The 23,523-nt window shown below is 45.3% G+C and overlaps 1 protein-coding gene across 1 annotated transcript in view; it reads left to right on the forward strand.

Moving 5' to 3' along the window:
• wdr95 (WD40 repeat domain 95) overlaps positions 1 to 4,906 on the forward strand; it is a 79,286-nt gene extending 74,380 nt beyond the window's left edge. Inside the window, exons 23-28 of the mRNA XM_034168384.1 lie at positions 456 to 551; positions 651 to 709; positions 1,275 to 1,413; positions 1,517 to 1,556; positions 1,996 to 2,084; positions 4,179 to 4,906. Of these exons, the coding sequence (XP_034024275.1) occupies positions 456 to 551; positions 651 to 709; positions 1,275 to 1,413; positions 1,517 to 1,556; positions 1,996 to 2,084; positions 4,179 to 4,345 (590 nt within the window). The 3' untranslated portion in view covers positions 4,346 to 4,906. The remainder of the gene's footprint in view (positions 1 to 455; positions 552 to 650; positions 710 to 1,274; positions 1,414 to 1,516; positions 1,557 to 1,995; positions 2,085 to 4,178) is intronic.
• The last annotated feature ends 18,617 nt before the right edge of the window (positions 4,907 to 23,523 follow it).

Consider the following 23,523-nt stretch of genomic DNA (forward strand, 5'->3'; position numbering starts at 1 on the left):
CCAAATGTGTGTGGTCGAGGTGCCACTTGCTAAGGGGCATTTAACCAAATATTTTCACCATGTGTGAATTAGAGGAAATCCAAAATAAATTCAAACCTGTGCACCCATTTTTTGCTTTTTAAAGTCATTAATGATGTATGCTATACAGTCATTTCACCCTAGCAAAAGAACACCAAAGAGCTAGCTCAAAGATCATGATTAAAAGCTCAAACTTTTTATGACACTCAAGCCCATGATGAGTATATGTAAACGTCTGACCATAACTGTATGTGTTGCTATAGCTAAGGGTAGGGTTAATGTTTCCCTGCACATCACACAGTGATGCAACGAGAACATCCAACTTATCGCAGATCGGTCAAAATGAGTTGCTTGCATCAAAGTATGATGACTTGGGTGTGATTGATTCAATCAAAACTCTTGTGTTGTAATTCTCGCTGCCTGTTTTCTGTTGACAGGATTAGATGCCCTTGTTTCAAGCCTAATTTTTCTGAGAAACTCCAGCTTCCAGCAGTTTGCCTCGTGTCCCGCCCTCCTGTCTTCTGGAGCCACAGGTCTGTGTTCACAGCAGCACTAATTAGAGCGTACGAGCTTTAAAGCCCATCAATGTGTCTCAGAGCAAAAACTTAACAATGTGCTTTCTTTTGTTAAAGGGTGTATAAACGTCTGGAATGTGCTCAGTGGAGGAAAGTTTGTGAGCAGCTTTAAAGCTGTAAGACAACTCTTCAAGGGATTCATGACTGTGGTTTAACTTTGCTTCTGAAATCACTGATCAAACAGCGAGTGGTGTTTGTGTGGTGGGTGTTAACACAGGAGGCCCTGGAGCAACAGCCAGTCCTCAGCGAGCTTGTGAAAACTGCCGATGAAATTTAAACTAAAGCAGAAATATTAAACCAAAAATGCAAAATGAAAATAATCTCTTAATGACTTCTTCAGCAGAAAAAGACAATATTGTTGGCTCTGCTATTGTACTTGAATTCAGTAACCTAGCAACAATTCTGCACCCATAATTGGTTTCTACACTATGTTGCCTGTTTTATTCTGTGTGATACACCAGAAAATTTGGAGAGGACTATTATGTAGTGGAAAGTATTTTACCTAACTGCAGGGATGGCAACATTTAGTCATCACAGGGAAGCTAACTGCCATTACAGACTTTAGTTAGATGGAGCAGAAAAGTGCTGCTGCAGTACATACAATTGAAAACTAATGCTGTTGGGTTTTTTGTTTCTTTTTTGTTTGTTTGTTTGTTTTTTTGTCGTTGTTGTTGTTTTTAGTCTCGATTTCAGCAAAAAATAATAAAACTGGCTAAAACAGGAGATGATGCCTTACTATATGCTGCCGACAGAATTGGTTACATATATGTTTTCAACGTGGAGAAAATCTTCCTCAGCTCTGTGCAGAAACCACCAACAGGTACCTTGTATGTTTTTCATTTTTATTCTTTTTAAATCAGACATACAGCAAATCTATATAATCTATCTATATAAGTTCATGTGTTTTTGCTGCAATATTTCAGCAGAAAACTATTGGCGTGCCCACATCAGCACAATTACTGGGTAGGTAAATTCAAGACAGTTTCTCCATTTTTTTTCACAGTGTACACATTTCTTTTCAGCCACACACCCCTTCACCCCTTGCAGTGAGTATGAACTTACAGTGCAGTTGCAGTTAAACACAAATTATACTTGGGGTTGCAGCCTTAAGTTTTTAGCTGGCTGTCTGCTGAAAACTCAGCATGGGCACTTGTTTCGTGGAGCCAGTCATTCTCAGGATGGAGGAGTAAAATAGTTTCCCACTCCTGCAGCAGCCAAACAAAATGCAGAGGAGACTGTGTGCATGTGTGGGAAGGTCTTAAGTTGACGGCCAAACCGGTATAGGTGAGATGCTGCCTGGGGTGCATCTGCCATCAGACGCACCAACACAGTGGATGATTTAGAATGTTATGCCAGATATGTCTTCTTCCATTTCACTGCATGTCTCTCTCTTCTGGCCCAGCCTGCAGATTGTTGACAATGATCAAGTGGTGCTGACCTCATCTACTGACGGAGCTGTGCGCCTTTGGAGCTCACGTGGTGAATTCATAGGTGGGTATCACTTCACATTTTTCATTCCATTTTTTTCATAGTTTGGTTCATGTTCATGCAAACAACATTAATCTTGAGCATGATGCCTTTGTGTATAGGCGTGCTCATTTCAGCTTGACAGCATGGCCAGAATAAATCTCTAGAGGGGGCTGAGCAGCAAAGATGAGCTGTTGGGCCCATATTGATCCCCACCTTCCTCCCACTTGCTGTGCATTGTACAGCAGCTTGTTGTTTTCAAATATCTAAGACAGTATATATTACACAGATTGCATCACAGCCGAATCATGTTAGAATATTTCCTAGCCTCATCTTTATTTGATAAGTTTATTCATAATTGTGTTAGAGCTATGCACCATGCCCAAACAATGTTTTCTTAATAAAAATGAATAAAAATTCTGAATCTTGATAAGGGATTATCAAACAGTAGCACATAGCCTGCATGGTGTTTTGTGTCCCATCCACAATATGATAAAGAGGCACGTGGTGGTTTTCTGTTATTAATGTTGTTTCATTTTGCAATCCGGTATCGCTTGGAAGGAAGATTATGTACACTTAATAGTAAATTATCTGATGAATGCACACTGTGTGGTTATGCACGTGTCCATGCAAATTCTGTTTCATGTAAACCATTTCTCCCAGTGCTAAGAAAACAAATGATGACAACAAGCACATCAAAAACCAGACTACGTACTTTGGATTCAAAAGCATCTCAATTTAATAATAATAATAATAATATGAGCAAAGTGACGGGCAGCAGCGCGAAGCTCCTTCATGGTACAGGAATCCTAAACAGGAAGTGCCAAATTCTTAATCCACACTAAAACAGGAAATGTTCAAATGTCAAACACTTCCTGGATTGACAGACGAGAACCCATGGAATCTTGTGGGAAGTCAGTGGCAAGCTCACACTCAAACAGGAAGTACCAAATTTTCAGTCACAGTGAAACAAGAAATGTCAAATGTCAAACAATTCCTGGCATGGGTGGAGCTAGAGTTGAGGCCGGGGTTTCACTGGACTTCCCTGAAATCTGATTGGATGCAGATGATTGACATGTCATGGCACCACACGTCTGGTTGAAAAAGCTGCATTTTGAAATTAGTGAGTCACATTAACTACTAGGTTCCTCCTGTCCAGTAGTTTGTGCTGTGTACCACAAAAAGTTCTAATCCACCTTAGGAGAAGAAGAAAAATGTTTGCTTCAGATTTGAACTGAACACGTCGTTTCAACTATGGACTTCTAATCACACCAAACTTATATTGGTGAGTAAACGACCATATGTTATGCCAAAAATGAGGTCCAGGTTGTTAAAAGCAGCATTTCTCCTTTAATTCAGGTTGTCTTATATACACGTTTAAGCAAACAGACAGCAGCTGGTTCATGCTTTGTTGGCTTATTAGTGCTTATTGGCTTATATATAATTTTTATATTATTATATTTACATTTTTGATACATTTCCAACATTTTCCATACATTTTCCAACTTTTTTGTTGTATAGGGTTGTATAGGAATGTAATATAAATTGTATAGGAATGTAATATAAATCCAAAATCCAATATATTACATTATATTGTATATTTTTATATTCAACACACTAGTTAGAGCTTTCCTAGTTCACCAGAATGACCAGAAACAGTACTGACCAAAGACAACCCGTTAAAAGGCCTTGGCAATTTAAATGGTATATTAGAACTTTTAGCACCACTGACTTAATCATGAAAATGGATGTATAGTTAGACTGAGCCTGTATGTATACTTCTGACCCTGTGCTGATTTCAGAAAACCCAAAATAAATTAAAACTTGTACATTAAATTATTGGGTAATTTAATCTGTTAAAATGTTATGCAAACATTCTGCCGCAGAAAAACCTCTGTTCAAAGAAATTATTGAAAGCATAATATTTCCATGACAATCACATCCATGGCTGTTTATAATGTCCTGACCACAGCTGCAGGTGTTTTCATTGTGGTGCCTGCCTGCAGAAAATGATTCACACTCGAATCAGATGCTGTGACATTTTAAAAGAACTCAGTTTTGACTCCATGGTGTGTATTTTTTCCAAAATATTCATAGGACTGTGGTTTCTGTCTGTAGGGACATTTGGCCAATCTGAGAGATGGAGCATCCACTTCACTTCTTCCTGGAAGCATCCAGCTGTGCCATATGAAGTTTTAATTGATCCCCTGAGTATGCAACCTCATGAAATTCTGAACGCAAAAACAGGTTTTTCAGATGTGATCAATCGTGACGACACAGGCTGATTGAGGGCAGCCAGCTAAGGCACCTTATTCATATTTTTACAAATGATTTTCCAAGCTTCATAATGTATACTTTCCTTTAACCTCAAATGTTGAACTGAGATGAACCTTTTCTGTCCGTCGTATGGAATAATTGCAGTCAGAGGTGCAGAATATGCTTAGAATTCTGACCCAATCCATCTTTGACAGATAATGAAGAGCAGTTTTACCCAGAGGAGCATTGGACACACTGAATTAAGATCATCACACCAGCATTGACCACATACATATTAAATGCAACATTGCACCTCTCTCTCTTCATTATGCAGCAAATTAAAATTTAGATTTTAGTGTCTTATATTTCAGGCTCTGTCATGAAATCATATCAACTTTCTGTCAAATCACTGCACTGTGAAGCACTTCTGCTTTGTGATAGAAAGTATTGATCTTTTACTTCCACCCAGAAGGCACTGTTTTCCCTCATGTCTGCTGTTTTGCTGTGTTTTTCAGAATTCATCAAAAATGATTGAACCAGTGATCAAAATAAATAAAATAAAATACCTAATGAAAAGCTTCCTCCTGATGTAATTAAAGTCTTAATGTACATAATGATGTTATCTATATTTTCCAGTAAAATATAGAGGGGTTTCATGTTCAGCATTGTTAAAATCCCACAAGTCTTTGATTGTAAATAGGGGTTGAGCAATGGGGTGATTCCATCATCCATCACTAATGGCTGACTGATGTCACGATGTTGAGCCACCATTGTGATGCCATGCCTCCTCAGCCTGCCGCACACTGATGATTATGTTGTTTAAGGACTGTCAGCCAGAGAGCACACAAATGAAGGATAACTTTTTTTTTGCATGTGTAAAAGCTCAATCATCAATCGAGGTGAACAGATGAGCTCGATCCACTTTGTGCTGTTGCTTGTTTCAGAGGAACTCAGCGGACGTCCAATACTGCTGCTAGTTTTCACATGGCACACAGAACAAAAATAATGTAATATTCCAGTAGCAGTTCTCCTCCCTGGAGTTTTGCAGACATGCATTGGGCCATTGTGCTGCTGTGTTGAATGCTGTCGGGTGACCGGTGGCACGCAGCAGTTCAGTTTTAATGCAACACTCATAAAAAAAACAAAAAAACAAGAATGTGAAATATAAAGAAGACTTCGCCTCCCTGGAATTCTGTGGACATGTGAGAGGGACTTTGACTAGAGGGTGTGGCGAGAGCCCCTGTCTTATTAAAGGCTAATATCTCACTACTCTGCCGACAGCCTGCGAATGGCACCTGTGAGGAAATTTGCATAGTGCAGCGTGAGGTTCACAGCTACTCACGATCACCTCACCTGAGTTGGAGGGCAGTGCTTGCACATTAAATTGCACGTTAAACTCCCTCATCAAATTGTCAGGCGAGCACCTTGTACTCCTCACCACATAGTCTCTGTGGGACAAATGAGGAGCTGACACACACATTTCCTTTTATATGATTGGAGAGGAACAGTGCTTCTGGAAGTGGCTGAACAAGTCCAGCAGCCTCCAGCCACCTGGGCATGTACGTGAGTAGGCTGGAGGCACCCTGTCCGGCAATAGACAAGCTGCACAAAATGGACTTATTGTGTTTACCTCTTTGTATTTATTTGTTTATTTTTCTGAGGAGAGAAGTAGAAACTAAGTTCAATACTATTGGCCGGCAGCCAGCTACTGTGCATGCATGGACAGCGTGCTGGACATCACCTGTGCAGGGAATGCCTGCACTCCAACTTTATTTTTTAATTTTATTTTTCTGAAGTTTAAGGCTCAGATCCTTTGTGCACACATGCTGGACATCACCTGTGTGGGGAATAAGCACAATGCTAGTGCTCCGGCTTTATTTTTTTGTTGTATTTATTTTTTTGTATTTTATTGTATTGTATTTTATTTATTGTATTTTTATCTGAGCGCTTTCAGAGGATCACAGAGCCCATGCATTTCAAGCAGTGCTTCAGGTGGAACACCAATGTAATAGTCCACATCCATCCTGAACACTGTGTGCTGAACATCTGTTAAATTGCAGCGTGGTATTCACACACACATCCTTATGCTTGCAAAGGATGTGCCATGTGTGCCGCATACTATGTCAGTGTCTCTCAAGTGGTATGTGTGCAGACCATTCAAGATTTGCGGCATTTTAACAAGGATCCGGATCCGGATTCTGGATCAAGATTTCACTTTATATAGGCTTTGAAGTATTACGTCAAAACTACTTCATGTATTCTCACCAAATTTACAACACAGATACATATTAAGGCATGGAAGACTCCACTGAATTTGGAGGTGATCTGGATCCGGACTGGCAGACATCAGAAATCTCTGATTGCTCTTATTATTATTTTGACAGTGTACATAGCAACTAAAACAGAGTTGCCAGCTGCTGGAAAATTATTGTAAAACTTGGATAACACACACTCTCATTTCGTTGTAAACTGCAGGTGATCACCAACAACAACAAAAAAAATTATGTTTTTTACTACCTAAAACAGTCATGCATTTTTAAAGGTGAAAAGTTGTCACACAATTTTCTTACTTATTTATATCTGTTGTCAACAGTCAGTCATATCAACTATGGTGTAGCAGCAAAAGGATCATCTTGTTTGACTATGTGGACCACTCATAGGGCTCCTTCACACATAACATGACTTTTGGCAGAAGACACAGAAAGTGGAAGAAAATCTGCAAAAAAAAAAAATGTAGAACCGCGAAACATTCCATCTGCTGTCGGGAGGGACACACGGTCGGACAAGTGTGCACAACGCCACGGCGACGGTATCATGCAAGCTTGTGCACGTGCACGAACACACTGTGAGCAGTTGGAATGTGTGGTGCCACATCACCCCGCTGCTGTGGGCAAAAAAAGTTAAAATCACACACCATAAAAACCATGGCAATTTATAATATTTAATTCCTCTTATCGAATGGACAATACAAGTATGAACCTTCTGTTCCTCTGTAGATGATGACCCATGTTCATAGACGTACAGTCATGAAATGACATGAATGAAGCAGCATGCTCTAATGTGCGTGCTGTGTGGCCGCTCCAGCCCGTGGCAAAGGCGATATGTTTTTCTGTGAGGACAGCTACCACATGCATGCGCCACACCGTGTAGAGTTGTAATGGCATGTCCTTCAAAACACGGTAAGTGTTCTCCAGCTGTGACTCGCTGGTCCAGAGATCTCAACAGCTGCTGCTGTGTGCGGCCATGCCCACCTGTTCGTTCAACTCACAGAACGAAGTGTCACTCTCTGTTTGTGTTCTGTGATTATTTATTTTAGTTATTTGTTATGTAATTATGTAGTTATTGTAGTATTTATTTATATACTTGTCTTGGCTCTGTTCTCTGTGTTTTTAATGTAACGTGTGCACTGAGTGTTGTGTGGGCCGCTGAAGAGGATCTACTGCTGGCCCACCACCAGAGGGCGCCCTGCCTGAAGTGCGGGCTTCAGGCACGAGAGGGCGCAGCCGCCTCACAGGAGCAGCCGGGAGTGACAGCTGTCACTCATCACCACCCCATCACCAGCTGTCACTCATCACCACCACTTCACCACCCACAATAAAAACCGGGCAGCAACTCCACCTCCCTGCCGAGATATCGTCTACCCGCCAGGTAAACACTCAGCCTTTGAACACGAATTGTTCAGCTAAACGTAAGACAGTCGTAACGTCTTTACTTCTGTGTTTAACTACGTTAAATTCTGAGTTTGCAGACATACCTTTGTACACAAGAGTTTGTAGGTGTGTTTGGGGAGTTGGCGTTCTCCGCTCCTCATCCCAGACTCCGCTAGTGTGACATTTGGATTCTGCACGAACTCTTGGGATAATTGTGATTAGGAGGTGGAGATATTCCACCAGAAGAGAACTGTGCTGTGCTGACTGTTTGCTGGGTGTTCACGCACCCACCATCATCTGTCTGTTCTTCCTGCCAGCAGTACCAAGTCTGACAGCTGAAGACGGTGGCCACCTGGGGACTCAGGACTTGGCGGCTCTGGTGTGCTTCAGATCCGCTGGCAGTGGAAATCATGTGGGATCCGGCTCTTCTCTGGACAGACGTCTTCTATCCTCGAGCCTGCCCACACGTCACCTCTGTATATTGACTGATATCAAATTCTGTGGTTGTATTTTGTTGTGCACATTCACAACATTAAATTGTTACCTTTTGGCTCATCTATTGACTGTTCATTTACGCCCCCTGTTGTGGGTCCATGTCACTACACTTTCCCAACACTGAGCCTCATTTCCAGCTGTCAGTGCATGGCTGGCTGGTGATCAGCTGAGAGGCGCCTTGTTGTGCTGTGTCTGGCCAGTCACCATGTGATCTTGTCTATCCATAATTATCAGCATATCAAGTGTGCCCCCCGCATGACATGTGTGGGAGCCGACATACTGGCAGGCCACATGTGTTGGAGTGGGTGGGGGGGCGCAATACACATGCACACCACATGTGTTGGGGGAGCAGGAGCGTGATACACATGAATGCCACATATGTTGAAGGGGGAGCCGACACACTGGCACGCCACACATGTTGGGGGGGAGTTCGGCACAGCCACACCCATGTGTGTTGCTTGTTGACCCCACATACATGAGGCACTTAGAAATTTTCACAGACAGCTCGAATGTGGTCACCTGCTCTCCACTGTCGTGCTAGGAGCGTGAATAGCCCTGTCTTTTTAAGTGTTCAGCGAGGGTGTGTGGCACCTGGAATTTGGCCGACACCTGCCAAGAAGGGGATCAAGTGGGCACTCAGAGGGCACTCACTTTGGCAACTGGAGTGCGCGAATGGTTGTGGCGACAGCTGTACGAGGCATTTGAGTGGCTCTGATTTTTCACAAGTGGCATTTGACTCCTCCTTTGTGCACCATTCTGCCTCAGTTGTGTTATGTGTGAAACTCCGAGCACATACACAAAGGAAGGTTATAGGAAAAATATATAAATGAAACTTAACATGTTCAGACAGCTCAAAAACAGGCAGGAGCCCAAATCTCATATTAAATCATTTGATTTGGCACATTCACCGTGTGCAATATTCACTTAATCTAGTTCTATCAACCAGTCCCACATCCCACGGTTGTTTAAACATCACACAGAATGTACTGTAAAATACAATTCATTGTATTGTATACTTTGCTAAATGAATTATATATTTTGTTGAACAACCACGTTATGTGGTGAGGGTGAACAAAACTAGATTAAGTACATATATATATATATATATATATATATATATATATATATATATATATATATATATATATATATATATATATACGAGGGCTGTCAATAAAGTAACGGTCCTTTTTATTTTTTTCAAAAACTATATGGATTTCATTCATATGTTTTTACGTCAGACATGCTTGAACCCTCGTGCGCATGCGTGAGTTTTTCCATGCCTGTCGGTGACGTCATTCGCCTGTGAGCACTCCTTGTGGGAGGAGTCGTCCAGCCCCTCGTCGGAATTCCTTTGTCTGAGAAGTTGCTGAGAGACTGGCGCATTGTTTGATCAAAATTTTTTCTAAACCTGTGAGACACATCAAAGTGGACATGGTTCGAAAAATTAAGCTGGTTTTCAGTGAAAATTTTAACGGCTGATGAGAGATTTTGAGGTGATTCTGTCGCTTTAAGGACTTCCCACGGTGCGAGACGTCGCTCAGTGCTCTCAGCCGCCGTTGTCAGCCTGTTCAAGTTGAAAACCTCCACATTTCAGGCTCTATTGATCCAGGACGTCGTGAGAGAACAGAGAAGTTTCAGAAGAAGTCGGTTTCAGCATTTTATCCGGATATTCCACTGTTAAAGGAGATTTTTTTAATGAAAGACGTGTGGACGGGTCCGCGCGTCGGGACGCAGCCGACGCGGTGCGGCGGCACAGGAAAAACACCTCCGTGTTGATAACCATTTGTAAAATCCAGGCGGCTTTTGATGGCTTTCAGTGGAGTGAGTATATGAGAAATTGTTTAACAGCAGGACATGTTCCAACTTGTCCTTAAGGCTTCCAGCAGAGGTGTTTTTCCTGTGGCGGAGCGTCGTGGCGGCTGCGAGCCGACGCGCGGACCCGTCTGCACGTCTTTCATTAAAAAAATCTCCTTTAACAGTGGAATATCCGGATAAAATGCTGAAACCGACTTCTTCTGAAACTTCTCTGTTCTCTCACGACGTCCTGGATCAATAGAGCCTGAAATGTGGAGGTTTTCAGCTTGAACAGGCTGATGACGCCGCCTGAGAGCGCTGAGCGACGTCTCGCACCGTGGGAAGTCCTTAAAGCGACAGAATCACCTCAAAATCTCTCATCAGCCGTTAAAATTTTCACTGAAAACCAGCTTAATTTTTCGAACCGTGTCCACTTCGATGTGTCTCACAGGTTTACAAAAAATTTTGATCAAACAACGCGCCAGTCTCTCAGCAACTTCTCAGACAAAGGAATTCCGACGAGGGGCTGGATGACTCCTCCCACAAGGAGTGCTCACAGGCGAATGACGTCACCGACAGGCGTGGAAAAACTCACGCATGCGCACGAGGGTTCAAGCATGTCTGACGTAAAAACATATGAATGAAATTCATATAGTTTTTGAAAAAAAATAAAAGGACCGTAACTTTATTGACAGCCCTCGTATATATATATATATATATATATATATATATATATATATATATATATATATATATATATATATATATATATATATATATATATATATATATATATATATATATATATATGAAGTAGGTTGTCGCGGATTTCCAGCGAAATCGGTGCGCTACTTCTTTCAGAGAGTGGGTCTGGAGTCGAAACAGTTGAAGCAAGCCATTAGGGAAATAGCCAGCATGGCGGAGTTAAGCTCAAGGTGGCTGTGGCTGATGAGGGCCCAAAGTTGGAACCCTCCTGCAGGCGAAGGCTAGCCAGCCTCCGCAGCCCCACTCAGGCGAGGTGTACAGGTTAAGGGGCGAAACACCTGTGACCCTGAGATACCTGCTGATGATGCAGAGGGTTTTCCAACAGAAGAGGTGAGGTGAGAATGGAATGAGGATCCAGCTTATGTAGTTTGTAGTTGTTTGTAGCGTAGCATCTTTGATGTTTATTCATCTGTACTGATATGACCGTGGGGAAAGGCCCACTGGCGGTGGGGGAAGACCCATTGACATCCATGAAAGAATGGATGACAGCTCGGAAAGACGGCACGCTATAGTGTCAGGGCTAGCACCCCGAAGCACTGCACAAACAAGCTACAAGTACTGAACAAAGAGAATACCCCCAGGCAGACCGAGGAGGGGGGGAGAATAATCTGCCACCACGGATGGATTACACGGTTAAAGACCTGGGCAATGGCACAAGGAGTACGAGAAAGGATGTTTCAAGTCATCAAGGTGAAGTTAAACAAAGATGCGACGTCTGCAGGAGAATTTTCAAGAACGAGCGTGGGGTCAAAATCCATCAAGGCAAGTCTAAGTGCAAAGAGCAGAGCCAGCAACGCAAGGCAACTGATATTACACAGAGAGTTATCTCTGAGTTTATCACTATAGCCTGTCAGTCGACGGAGGACCGGGGCCGGGAGGCAAACCATAGTGCCCCGGACCTCTCCGCTCTAACTGTTCAGAGCACTGGAAGAGGCAGCCAACCAAAAGGTCCTAAAGACTTTTTGAGGAAACCACGTTTGAACTTACCATCAGCAGCGGACCACAGATGGCAACAACTGGATCAAGACTTGAATATCACTCTCGATAGTGTCTTGAAAGGAGAGGCAGTTAGGAAAATCGAGACCATGGTTCAAGTGGTGTACCAGGCATGCCACGACATTTTCGGTGTGAAGGAAGGGAAGGTTCTTAGACCATCATTACGCCCTAGTAGAAGGCAGAGACAGATTAGAGAGCTGCGAGGAGAGTTGAAGAAACTTAAGAAAAGATGGCGGGAAGCAAACATAGTAGAGAGGACAGCCCTGAATGAAGTCAGGGCACAGGTCCGGAAAAACCTGGTCCATCTCCACAGAGTGGAGAAATTACGTGAGAAGCAGAGGGAGAAGCGTAGGAAGAGGAAAGCCTTTGTAAATAACCCCTTCCAATTTACAGCAGAGTTCTTAGGAAAACAAAAGAGCGGGACACTGAAATGCTCGAAGGCAGAGGTAGAAGATTCTATGACAGCTGCACATGGCGACCCTCTTAGAAGCGTCCCCTTAGGGGAATGCCCTTTCCCACTGCCAGCACTTTTACCACATACCCCTTTCAATATGGCAGACTTCACCGTGGATGAAGTAAGAGCGGTAGTAAAAAAAGCACGAGCAGGATCAGCGCCAGGGCCATCAGGCACTACCTATAAAATCTATAAAAATTGTCCACAGCTTCTGAAGAGGTTGGCGAAGCTCTTAAGGACACTGTGGAAGAAAAAACAGGAACCTCAGTTCTGGACACTCGCCAAGGGATGCTTCGTGCCCAAAGAGTTAAACTCGGAGAGGTTTGATCAGTTCCGGGAGATTTCTCTGCTGGATGTAGAGGGCAAGATATTTTGGGCCATTATCGCCAGAAGGTTAACAGCATACCTGCTTGCCAATGAGTTTATCGACTCAAGTGTTCAAAAAGGTGGGGTTCCAGGTTACTCTGGTTGCTTGGAACATACAGCGGCGATCAGCCAGCTTATTAAGGAGGCCAAGTGTAATAACAAAACCCTTTCTGTTGTATGGCTGGACCTTGCCAAAGCCTATCCAAGTGTTCCACATCAGTTAATCCAGAAGGCATTGGACCACTACCGTGTACCGGCAGAGGTAGTTGAGCTTACCATGTCACATCTGGATGCGCTAAGGATGAGGTTTTCTACGAATGATTTTACCACCTCTTGGCAAAGGCTTGAGAAAGGCATAATGGCAGGATGCACAATTTCAGTGGTCCTCTTCATAGCTGCAATGAATTTATTGCTTGAGGTTGGAGAGGCACAGTGTAGGGGCCCGAAAGCAGATGATGGCACAAGACACCCTGCCTGCCGGGCCTTTATGGACGACGTTACGGTCATGACCCCATCAATCCAAGGAACACAATGGATCTTAAGTGCACTGGAAAGGATGGCGACATGGGCCCGGCTGCAGTTTAAACCTGAGAAGTCGAGGAGTCTTACTATCCTGAAAGGGAAGCCGAAAGGAAATATCTTTAGCATTCAAGGTGCGGATATCCCAAGGATTCAGAAGCAGGGAATTAGGTGCCTTGGAAAGGTCTATGACAGTTCCCTTAAGGATGGCAATAACCTCATTAGCACCAAAGTCCAGCTGTGTACATGGCTGAAGGCGGTTGACAATAGTCAGCTGCCTGGGAGATTTAAAGTGTGGTGCTTTCAATATGGGATCATACCACGACTACAGTGGCCCTTTTTGCTTTATGACTTCCCCATGTCCCAAGTAGAGGGGATGGAAAGGCTTTGCAGTAAGTTCCTGCGGAGATGGCTGGGCGTCCCTCCATCTTTCAACTCAGTCAATCTCTATAGTAAGACCTCAAAGCTCTCTCTACCAGTAACATCGGTGGCTGAAGAGTTTAAAGCCGCCAAGGTGAGAGCAGTTAGCACACTCCGCTTATCCGATGATGGGAAAGTGAGGTATGCAACTAAGAACATCAAGTGTGGCAGAAAGTGGAGGCCTCAGCAGGCAGTTACTGAGGCAGAAGCACAATTGAGATATCAGGAGATTGTTGGCGTGGTATGTCAAGGCCGTTTGGGTCTTGGGAACTACGATGGTAAGAGATGGAGCAAAGTTAATGCGAAAGCTAAAAGAGGACTGGTGGTTCAGAGGGTCCGGCAGGCAGCAGAGGAGGATCGCCAAGTGAAGGCGGTAGGGTTAGCCTCTCAAGGCCGGTGGACCCAGTGGGATCAGGCACTGGAGCGTCAACTGTCCTGGAAGGAGCTATGGCAGATTGACCAGGGGAAGCTGTCTTTCCTCCTACGAGCAGTGTCTGATCTGCTGCCAACCCCGAGCAATCTGAAGATCTGGGGTGCAGAGGAGAACCCCTCTTGTAAGCAATGTGGGGCGGCCTATTGTACTCTGAACCATATTTTGACTGGTTGTCCTAAAGCATTAGCGGAAGGACGCTACAGGTGGAGACATGATAGGGTTCTTACGGAGATCGCCAAGTGGGTGGAAAATCAGAGGATTAAGATGAACAATAACCATAGTCTGCCATCTATTGGTGTAAAATTCCTAAGAGAGGGCAGTAAGGTCCTTAAGAGCCGAATAGTAGCAAAGAATCTATCGTGTATCCTGCAGAAGGCTTCCGACTGGGAGTTAAGTGTGGATGTGAAGAGGAAACTCGTCTTCCCTCAGGATGTAGTGGTAACTACCCTTCGACCAGATATGGTTCTCCTGTCTAGGGGAGCAAAAACCATTATCGTGGCAGAGCTGACTGTGCCTTGGGAGGAGAGGCTAGCCACGTCCCACCATCTAAAAAAGACCAAGTATCAGGATCTGGTGGATGAAGCAGTGTTAAAGGGATGGCATGCAACTTTTTTTCCAATTGAAGTAGGTTGTCGCGGATTTCCAGCGAAATCGGTGCGCTACTTCTTTCAGAGAGTGGGTCTGGAGTCGAAACAGTTGAAGCAAGCCATTAGGGAAATAGCCAGCATGGCGGAGTTAAGCTCAAGGTGGCTGTGGCTGATGAGGGCCCAAAGTTGGAACCCTCCTGCAGGCGAAGGCTAGCCAGCCTCCGCAGCCCCACTCAGGCGAGGTGTACAGGTTAAGGGGCGAAACACCTGTGACCCTGAGATACCTGCTGATGATGCAGAGGGTTTTCCAACAGAAGAGGTGAGGTGAGAATGGAATGAGGATCCAGCTTATGTAGTTTGTAGTTGTTTGTAGCGTAGCATCTTTGATGTTTATTCATCTGTACTGATATGACCGTGGGGAAAGGCCCACTGGCGGTGGGGGAAGACCCATTGACATCCATGAAAGAATGGATGACAGCTCGGAAAGACGGCACGCTATAGTGTCAGGGCTAGCACCCCGAAGCACTGCACAAACAAGCTACAAGTACTGAACAAAGAGAATACCCCCAGGCAGACCGAGGAGGGGGGGAGAATAATCTGCCACCACGGATGGATTACACGGTTAAAGACCTGGGCAATGGCACAAGGAGTACGAGAAAGGATGTTTCAAGTCATCAAGGTGAAGTTAAACAAAGATGCGACGTCTGCAGGAGAATTTTCAAGAACGAGCGTGGGGTCAAAATCCATCAAGGCAAGTCTAAGTGCAAAGAGCAGAGCCAGCAACGCAAGGCAACTGATATTACACAGAGAGTTATCTCTGAGTTTATCACTATAGCCTGTCAGTCGACGGAGGACCGGGGCCGGGAGGCAAACCATAGTGCCCCGGACCTCTCCGCTCTAACTGTTCAGAGCACTGGAAGAGGCAGCCAACCAAAAGGTCCTAAAGACTTTTTGAGGAAACCACGTTTGAACTTACCATCAGCAGCGGACCACAGATGGCAACAACTGGATCAAGACTTGAATATCACTCTCGATAGTGTCTTGAAAGGAGAGGCAGTTAGGAAAATCGAGACCATGGTTCAAGTGGTGTACCAGGCATGCCACGACATTTTCGGTGTGAAGGAAGGGAAGGTTCTTAGACCATCATTACGCCCTAGTAGAAGGCAGAGACAGATTAGAGAGCTGCGAGGAGAGTTGAAGAAACTTAAGAAAAGATGGCGGGAAGCAAACATAGTAGAGAGGACAGCCCTGAATGAAGTCAGGGCACAGGTCCGGAAAAACCTGGTCCATCTCCACAGAGTGGAGAAATTACGTGAGAAGCAGAGGGAGAAGCGTAGGAAGAGGAAAGCCTTTGTAAATAACCCCTTCCAATTTACAGCAGAGTTCTTAGGAAAACAAAAGAGCGGGACACTGAAATGCTCGAAGGCAGAGGTAGAAGATTCTATGACAGCTGCACATGGCGACCCTCTTAGAAGCGTCCCCTTAGGGGAATGCCCTTTCCCACTGCCAGCACTTTTACCACATACCCCTTTCAATATGGCAGACTTCACCGTGGATGAAGTAAGAGCGGTAGTAAAAAAGCACGAGCAGGATCAGCGCCAGGGCCATCAGGCACTACCTATAAAATCTATAAAAATTGTCCACAGCTTCTGAAGAGGTTGGCGAAGCTCTTAAGGACACTGTGGAAGAAAAAACAGGAACCTCAGTTCTGGACACTCGCCAAGGGATGCTTCGTGCCCAAAGAGTTAAACTCGGAGAGGTTTGATCAGTTCCGGGAGATTTCTCTGCTGGATGTAGAGGGCAAGATATTTTGGGCCATTATCGCCAGAAGGTTAACAGCATACCTGCTTGCCAATGAGTTTATCGACTCAAGTGTTCAAAAAGGTGGGGTTCCAGGTTACTCTGGTTGCTTGGAACATACAGCGGCGATCAGCCAGCTTATTAAGGAGGCCAAGTGTAATAACAAAACCCTTTCTGTTGTATGGCTGGACCTTGCCAAAGCCTATCCAAGTGTTCCACATCAGTTAATCCAGAAGGCATTGGACCACTACCGTGTACCGGCAGAGGTAGTTGAGCTTACCATGTCACATCTGGATGCGCTAAGGATGAGGTTTTCTACGAATGATTTTACCACCTCTTGGCAAAGGCTTGAGAAAGGCATAATGGCAGGATGCACAATTTCAGTGGTCCTCTTCATAGCTGCAATGAATTTATTGCTTGAGGTTGGAGAGGCACAGTGTAGGGGCCCGAAAGCAGATGATGGCACAAGACACCCTGCCTGCCGGGCCTTTATGGACGACGTTACGGTCATGACCCCATCAATCCAAGGAACACAATGGATCTTAAGTGCACTGGAAAGGATGGCGACATGGGCCCGGCTGCAGTTTAAACCTGAGAAGTCGAGGAGTCTTACTATCCTGAAAGGGAAGCCGAAAGGAAATATCTTTAGCATTCAAGGTGCGGATATCCCAAGGATTCAGAAGCAGGGAATTAGGTGCCTTGGAAAGGTCTATGACAGTTCCCTTAAGGATGGCAATAACCTCATTAGCACCAAAGTCCAGCTGTGTACATGGCTGAAGGCGGTTGACAATAGTCAGCTGCCTGGGAGATTTAAAGTGTGGTGCTTTCAATATGGGATCATACCACGACTACAGTGGCCCTTTTTGCTTTATGACTTCCCCATGTCCCAAGTAGAGGGGATGGAAAGGCTTTGCAGTAAGTTCCTGCGGAGATGGCTGGGCGTCCCTCCATCTTTCAACTCAGTCAATCTCTATAGTAAGACCTCAAAGCTCTCTCTACCAGTAACATCGGTGGCTGAAGAGTTTAAAGCCGCCAAGGTGAGAGCAGTTAGCACACTCCGCTTATCCGATGATGGGAAAGTGAGGTATGCAACTAAGAACATCAAGTGTGGCAGAAAGTGGAGGCCTCAGCAGGCAGTTACTGAGGCAGAAGCACAATTGAGATATCAGGAGATTGTTGGCGTGGTATGTCAAGGCCGTTTGGGTCTTGGGAACTACGATGGTAAGAGATGGAGCAAAGTTAATGCGAAAGCTAAAAGAGGACTGGTGGTTCAGAGGGTCCGGCAGGCAGCAGAGGAGGATCGCCAAGTGAAGGCGGTAGGGTTAGCCTCTCAAGGCCGGTGGACCCAGTGGGATCAGGCACTGGAGCGTCAACTGTCCTGGAAGGAGCTATGGCAGATTGACCAGGGGAAGCTGTCTTTCCTCCTACGAGCAGTGTCTGATCTGCTGCCAACCCCGAGCAATCTGAAGATCTGGGGTGCAGAGGAGAACCCCTCTTGTAAGCAATGTGGGGCGGCCTATTGTACTCTGAACCATATTTTGACTGGTTGTCCTAAAGCATTAGCGGAAGGACGCTACAGGTGGAGACATGATAGGGTTCTTACGGAGATCGCCAAGTGGGTGGAAAATCAGAGGATTAAGATGAACAATAACCATAGTCTGCCATCTATTGGTGTAAAATTCCTAAGAGAGGGCAGTAAGGTCCTTAAGAGCCGAATAGTAGCAAAGAATCTATCGTGTATCCTGCAGAAGGCTTCCGACTGGGAGTTAAGTGTGGATGTGAAGAGGAAACTCGTCTTCCCTCAGGATGTAGTGGTAACTACCCTTCGACCAGATATGGTTCTCCTGTCTAGGGGAGCAAAAACCATTATCGTGGCAGAGCTGACTGTGCCTTGGGAGGAGAGGCTAGCCACGTCCCACCATCTAAAAAAGACCAAGTATCAGGATCTGGTGGATGAAGCAGTGTTAAAGGGATGGCATGCAACTTTTTTTCCAATTGAAGTAGGTTGTCGCGGATTTCCAGCGAAATCGGTGCGCTACTTCTTTCAGAGAGTGGGTCTGGAGTCGAAACAGTTGAAGCAAGCCATTAGGGAAATAGCCAGCATGGCGGAGTTAAGCTCAAGGTGGCTGTGGCTGATGAGGGCCCAAAGTTGGAACCCTCCTGCAGGCGAAGGCTAGCCAGCCTCCGCAGCCCCACTCAGGCGAGGTGTACAGGTTAAGGGGCGAAACACCTGTGACCCTGAGATACCTGCTGATGATGCAGAGGGTTTTCCAACAGAAGAGGTGAGGTGAGAATGGAATGAGGATCCAGCTTATGTAGTTTGTAGTTGTTTGTAGCGTAGCATCTTTGATGTTTATTCATCTATATATATATATATATATATATATATATATATATATATATATATAGGATCTTCTTGATTCCAAAGAGGGTCAAAATTAAACATGCAGACTCAAATATATGCATACATTCACTTGCCTGTTTTAATGAGTGCTTCTACTATGCCTTTTAATGTGACACAGCCAGCTCTGTATTAACTTCCTTATTGCTCATATTAACTCCTCCTTAGTGATCATTATTGACTGCAACTGGTAGTTTCTCTTTGAACAGGTGCCATGGTTGGGGTTTGTGGGGATGTTTGATTTGTTTTGGTGTTTATTTCATGGGTTTTTCTGTGTTTGGTTGGTGTTTTTCTGTCTGCACATTCTTGTCTTTCAGTTGGGGCTTGGTTTGGGTGTCTCTGCTCCATTTTGTTTTCCACTCCCTCTTCCTGCTTGCTCCCCTGAACCTGTGTCTGATTATCCCTCATCACACCTGTTATTTAAGCTTCACGTCACCGCCAGATCATTTGTGCTCCATGCCAGTGTTTCCAGCTTTTTTCCACAGTGCCCAAGTTTCCTTGTTTATGTCCTGCCATATATTGTTTTTTCCGCTCACTTTTTGACCTCACCTACCGCCTCACGTTTTGGACACTTTTGCTTATCTCCATTTGCTATCCTGTGAACCGAACCCTGCCTGTTAAATGAGTAAGGCTTTTGAATGTACCCTTTTGTGTCTGAGTCTTGCCTTTTTGTCCAGCCAGTTTTTGTCTGAAACCCTGACAACACAAAAAAAGGATGTGTTCGCAATCATTGGACTGACCAATATTCAGAACAATGGAAAGTCCAAAGAACTCAGGGAGGTCTAAGAAGGAGAATTGTAGATTTAAACAAATTGGGCAGGTCTTTTGGAGCCATTTCTAAACAACTGCAGATTCCAAGATAACGTCACTTCAAATAACTGTACATAAGTACAAGTTAATCTGATATCACCACTTTGCCATGGTCTGGAAGAAGACCCGAACTGTCACTTCTAGATGAGAGGCAATTGGTTAGGATGTTCAGGAACAACCCAGGAACCACCCAGGCTCAGGCCTGCCATGAACTGGAAAGTGCTGCAACACCAGCGTCACTGTACACAGTGAAGAGAGTTTTACATCACCATGAACTGAGAGGGTGTCGATCAAAAAAGAAGACTGCTCCAAAATCATCATCTTCAAGCGAGACTGAAATTTGCAGCTGTCTGCATGGACAAGCCAAATGTTTACTCTCAAATGCTCAACTGAGACAAAGATTGAGCTATTGTCTCACAATGACAAGAGGAATGTTTGGAGATGTAAAGGTGAGGCTTTCAAACCTAAGAACAGTTTACCAACTGTCAAGCGTGGTGGTACCATCATGCTCTGGGGCTGTTTTGCTGCCAGTGGTACTGGTGCATTGCACAAAGTCGAAAGAAAAAGGAGAACTCCATCCAAATTCTTCATCACCCCAAATCAACAGCTAAATGGTTGAAACTTGGCCACAATTTGGTGTTCCAACACGACAATGATTTGAAACTCACTTCAAAACTGGTTGTATGTTGGATAAAGCAGGCTAACATTAAGCTTCTGAAATGGCCTTCCCAGAGCCCCAACCATAACCTTATTGAAAATTTGTTGACTGGGCTTAAAAGCCAGGTCTGTGCTGGGAAACCAACCAATTTACATTGACTCTACCAATTCTACCAAGAATGTTGTGTGTTGGGGGGGCGTGGCTGGCTGTTTTGGTGTTCTTTTCTTTTCTTTGCTCTCCAGGTGGCATGAGGGCTGATTTGTCTGTGGAGAAAGTGCTGGCTGAAGAGTCCTCACCCTTATTAGCGTCATGTGGAACACCTGTGGCAGGGGCTCACGTGCGGCCTTGAAGACTTGCAGCTGAAGCGGATAATTGGATGGCGTTCTGCATATAAGTCATGTGTGATTTGAGCAGAGCTGCCGGGAACTCAACCTTGTGACGTTTGTTTGTGAGACGCTGAGGACCGCGCCTGGGTTTGACATATCGAGCCCGTGAAGCAGGGAAGGGTGAGGACACATGCTGTCAGCACACGCTAAAGGTAATTAAGTGATTAAGTAATTGTTGATAGTATCTTGGTGCTTGGTTACACAGTAAATTGAGATTGTGAGGAGAATTGTGCAGCTTGCTTCTCACTGCGGTGGCGTGCAGGATAAGTGATCCTCCACTTGTTGTGAGGGGCTGCTCATTTGCATAAAGTTAAAAAGAAACATTGACCTGAGTGTGTTGCTGATAGCGTGTGTTATGTGAAAGATAGAGTTGTACCTGCTGACTCACCTCACCTTTTCTTTGCTCCACAGAGAATCGGTTTGTTGTGTCCACCTGGGGGGTGTTTGTCGGTGGTAGTGGGTCCAGGAGCGCCGGGCTTTAATCCTTGCGGGCGCTGGAGAACGTGCCACTTATTACTCCACCACAGGGACGCTTTTTATGTTTTACATTTGTAAGCACAGGTGAAAAAATAAATTGTTTCTGTTGGGAACCGCCTTCTGGTTATTTTTACCGCTGGGTTCTGTCAGACGCAGGTCCGCTCCTCAACCCGCGTCGACACATAACAGTAGTTCCCGGCCATTCCATAATGGACCCAGCGGCAGAGGCGGTTCCTTTTGCTGAAAAGGTGCAAGAACACTTGGAGAAGATATGGGAGCAATTACAGCATCTCGCAAATCAAATTGAACAAACAGACGCCCGTGTTACGGAGCTTGCAGCGCAAGCCGTTCCGCTTCCTGCAGCTCCAGCTGTGGCATCATCGATACCGGGTCAGATAACGCCGTCACCCAGGGATTCGGTGTTCGAACCGGTTATTTGTCATCCGGAGCCTTATGCGGGAGACGCTGAAGCTTGTGCTTCGTTTCTGATGCAATGTTCTCTGGTCTTTACTCAGCGACTGGCTTCCTTCTCTTCCGATGGAAGTCGTGTTTCCTATGTAACAAATCTGCTCCGAGGCGACGCCTTGGCTTGGGTCACGGCGTTGTGGAGTAACAACTCGCCATTGTTAGGGTCCTTTAAGGATTTCTCCCGGGAGTTTCGATTGGTTTTTGATCATCCGGTGAAAATGAATACCGGTGCTCAACGGTTGCTGAATCTCAGGCAGGGGAGGCGGAGTGCGGCGGAGTATTCCGTGGACTTTCGGATTTTTTCTGCTCAATCCGGTTGGAATGCCGTAGCTTTACGGGGCATGTTTGTAGACGGGTTAAATGAGGCACTAAAAGACGAGCTGGCGGTCCGTGATGATCCAAGCGATTTAGATGAGCTAATATCGTTGGTGATTCGTTTGGATGATCGGATGAGGGAGCGTGGACGCGAGAGAGGACGCCCATCAGAGCGGGTTTTTTTTTGTCTCGGGGCTTTCCCCGACACAGGTCTGGGCCGCCTCTTCTTCGCCCCACTGAGGCTCCTCCGACGGGACCTCCAGCTCCTCCTGTTGACGAGCCCATGCAGCTCGGACGAGTAGAGATGTCTGTATCGCCCCGACACGTAAGCGTCAAGAAAAATAACGGCGACGTAACTCCAAGTGTTCTGGGACAGGAAATAACACAAAAAAAAAAAAAAGAAATGTTTCGGCACAGGTAAATGTTTTGTTTTCTTTAATTAGGGGCTATGTGTGTTTGGGGCGTTAGGGGCATATCTGATGGAGTGATTGATGGGCTTATGGTTTTGGCTGTTCCTCCTGGAACTGGCAATGAAGGCCTTCTGGGGGGGGTTGGGTTCTGCAGGTCATTCTGGGGGGGGTTGTTTATTCTTTTCCTTCCATGCATTTATGTTTGTATTGTGTTTGTGGGACTGTGTTGGGGTTTTGCGTTTGGGAGTTTTTCTTTTCTTCCCGGGGTTCGATGGGACGGTCCCCTGGGGAGGTTGTTGGGTGGGTTTTTAGGTTTTTTCTTTTTTTTTCTTTTTTTTTCTCTGTGTGTGTTGGGGAATGTTTTGGGGCTTTTGTTGATGCCAGCCGGCCTTCCTGCTGCGGTGCCTGTCCTGCTTTCTGACGTGGACCCTGGAGGGAGGTGCTGTTCTCGGGCCTGGTTGGTTCGGTCGCCGGGAGGCTTTCCGTTGATGGGGGGGGTACTGTTGTGTGTTGGGGGGGCGTGGCTGGCTGTTTTGGTGTTCTTTTCTTTTCTTTGCTCTCCAGGTGGCATGAGGGCTGATTTGTCTGTGGAGAAAGTGCTGGCTGAAGAGTCCTCACCCTTATTAGCGTCATGTGGAACACCTGTGGCAGGGGCTCACGTGCGGCCTTGAAGACTTGCAGCTGAAGCGGATAATTGGATGGCGTTCTGCATATAAGTCATGTGTGATTTGAGCAGAGCTGCCGGGAACTCAACCTTGTGACGTTTGTTTGTGAGACGCTGAGGACCGCGCCTGGGTTTGACATATCGAGCCCGTGAAGCAGGGAAGGGTGAGGACACATGCTGTCAGCACACGCTAAAGGTAATTAAGTGATTAAGTAATTGTTGATAGTATCTTGGTGCTTGGTTACACAGTAAATTGAGATTGTGAGGAGAATTGTGCAGCTTGCTTCTCACTGCGGTGGCGTGCAGGATAAGTGATCCTCCACTTGTTGTGAGGGG

Source organism: Thalassophryne amazonica, chromosome 4, assembly GCF_902500255.1.
Source record: "Thalassophryne amazonica chromosome 4, fThaAma1.1, whole genome shotgun sequence".
Classification (NCBI taxonomy): domain Eukaryota; kingdom Metazoa; phylum Chordata; class Actinopteri; order Batrachoidiformes; family Batrachoididae; genus Thalassophryne; species Thalassophryne amazonica.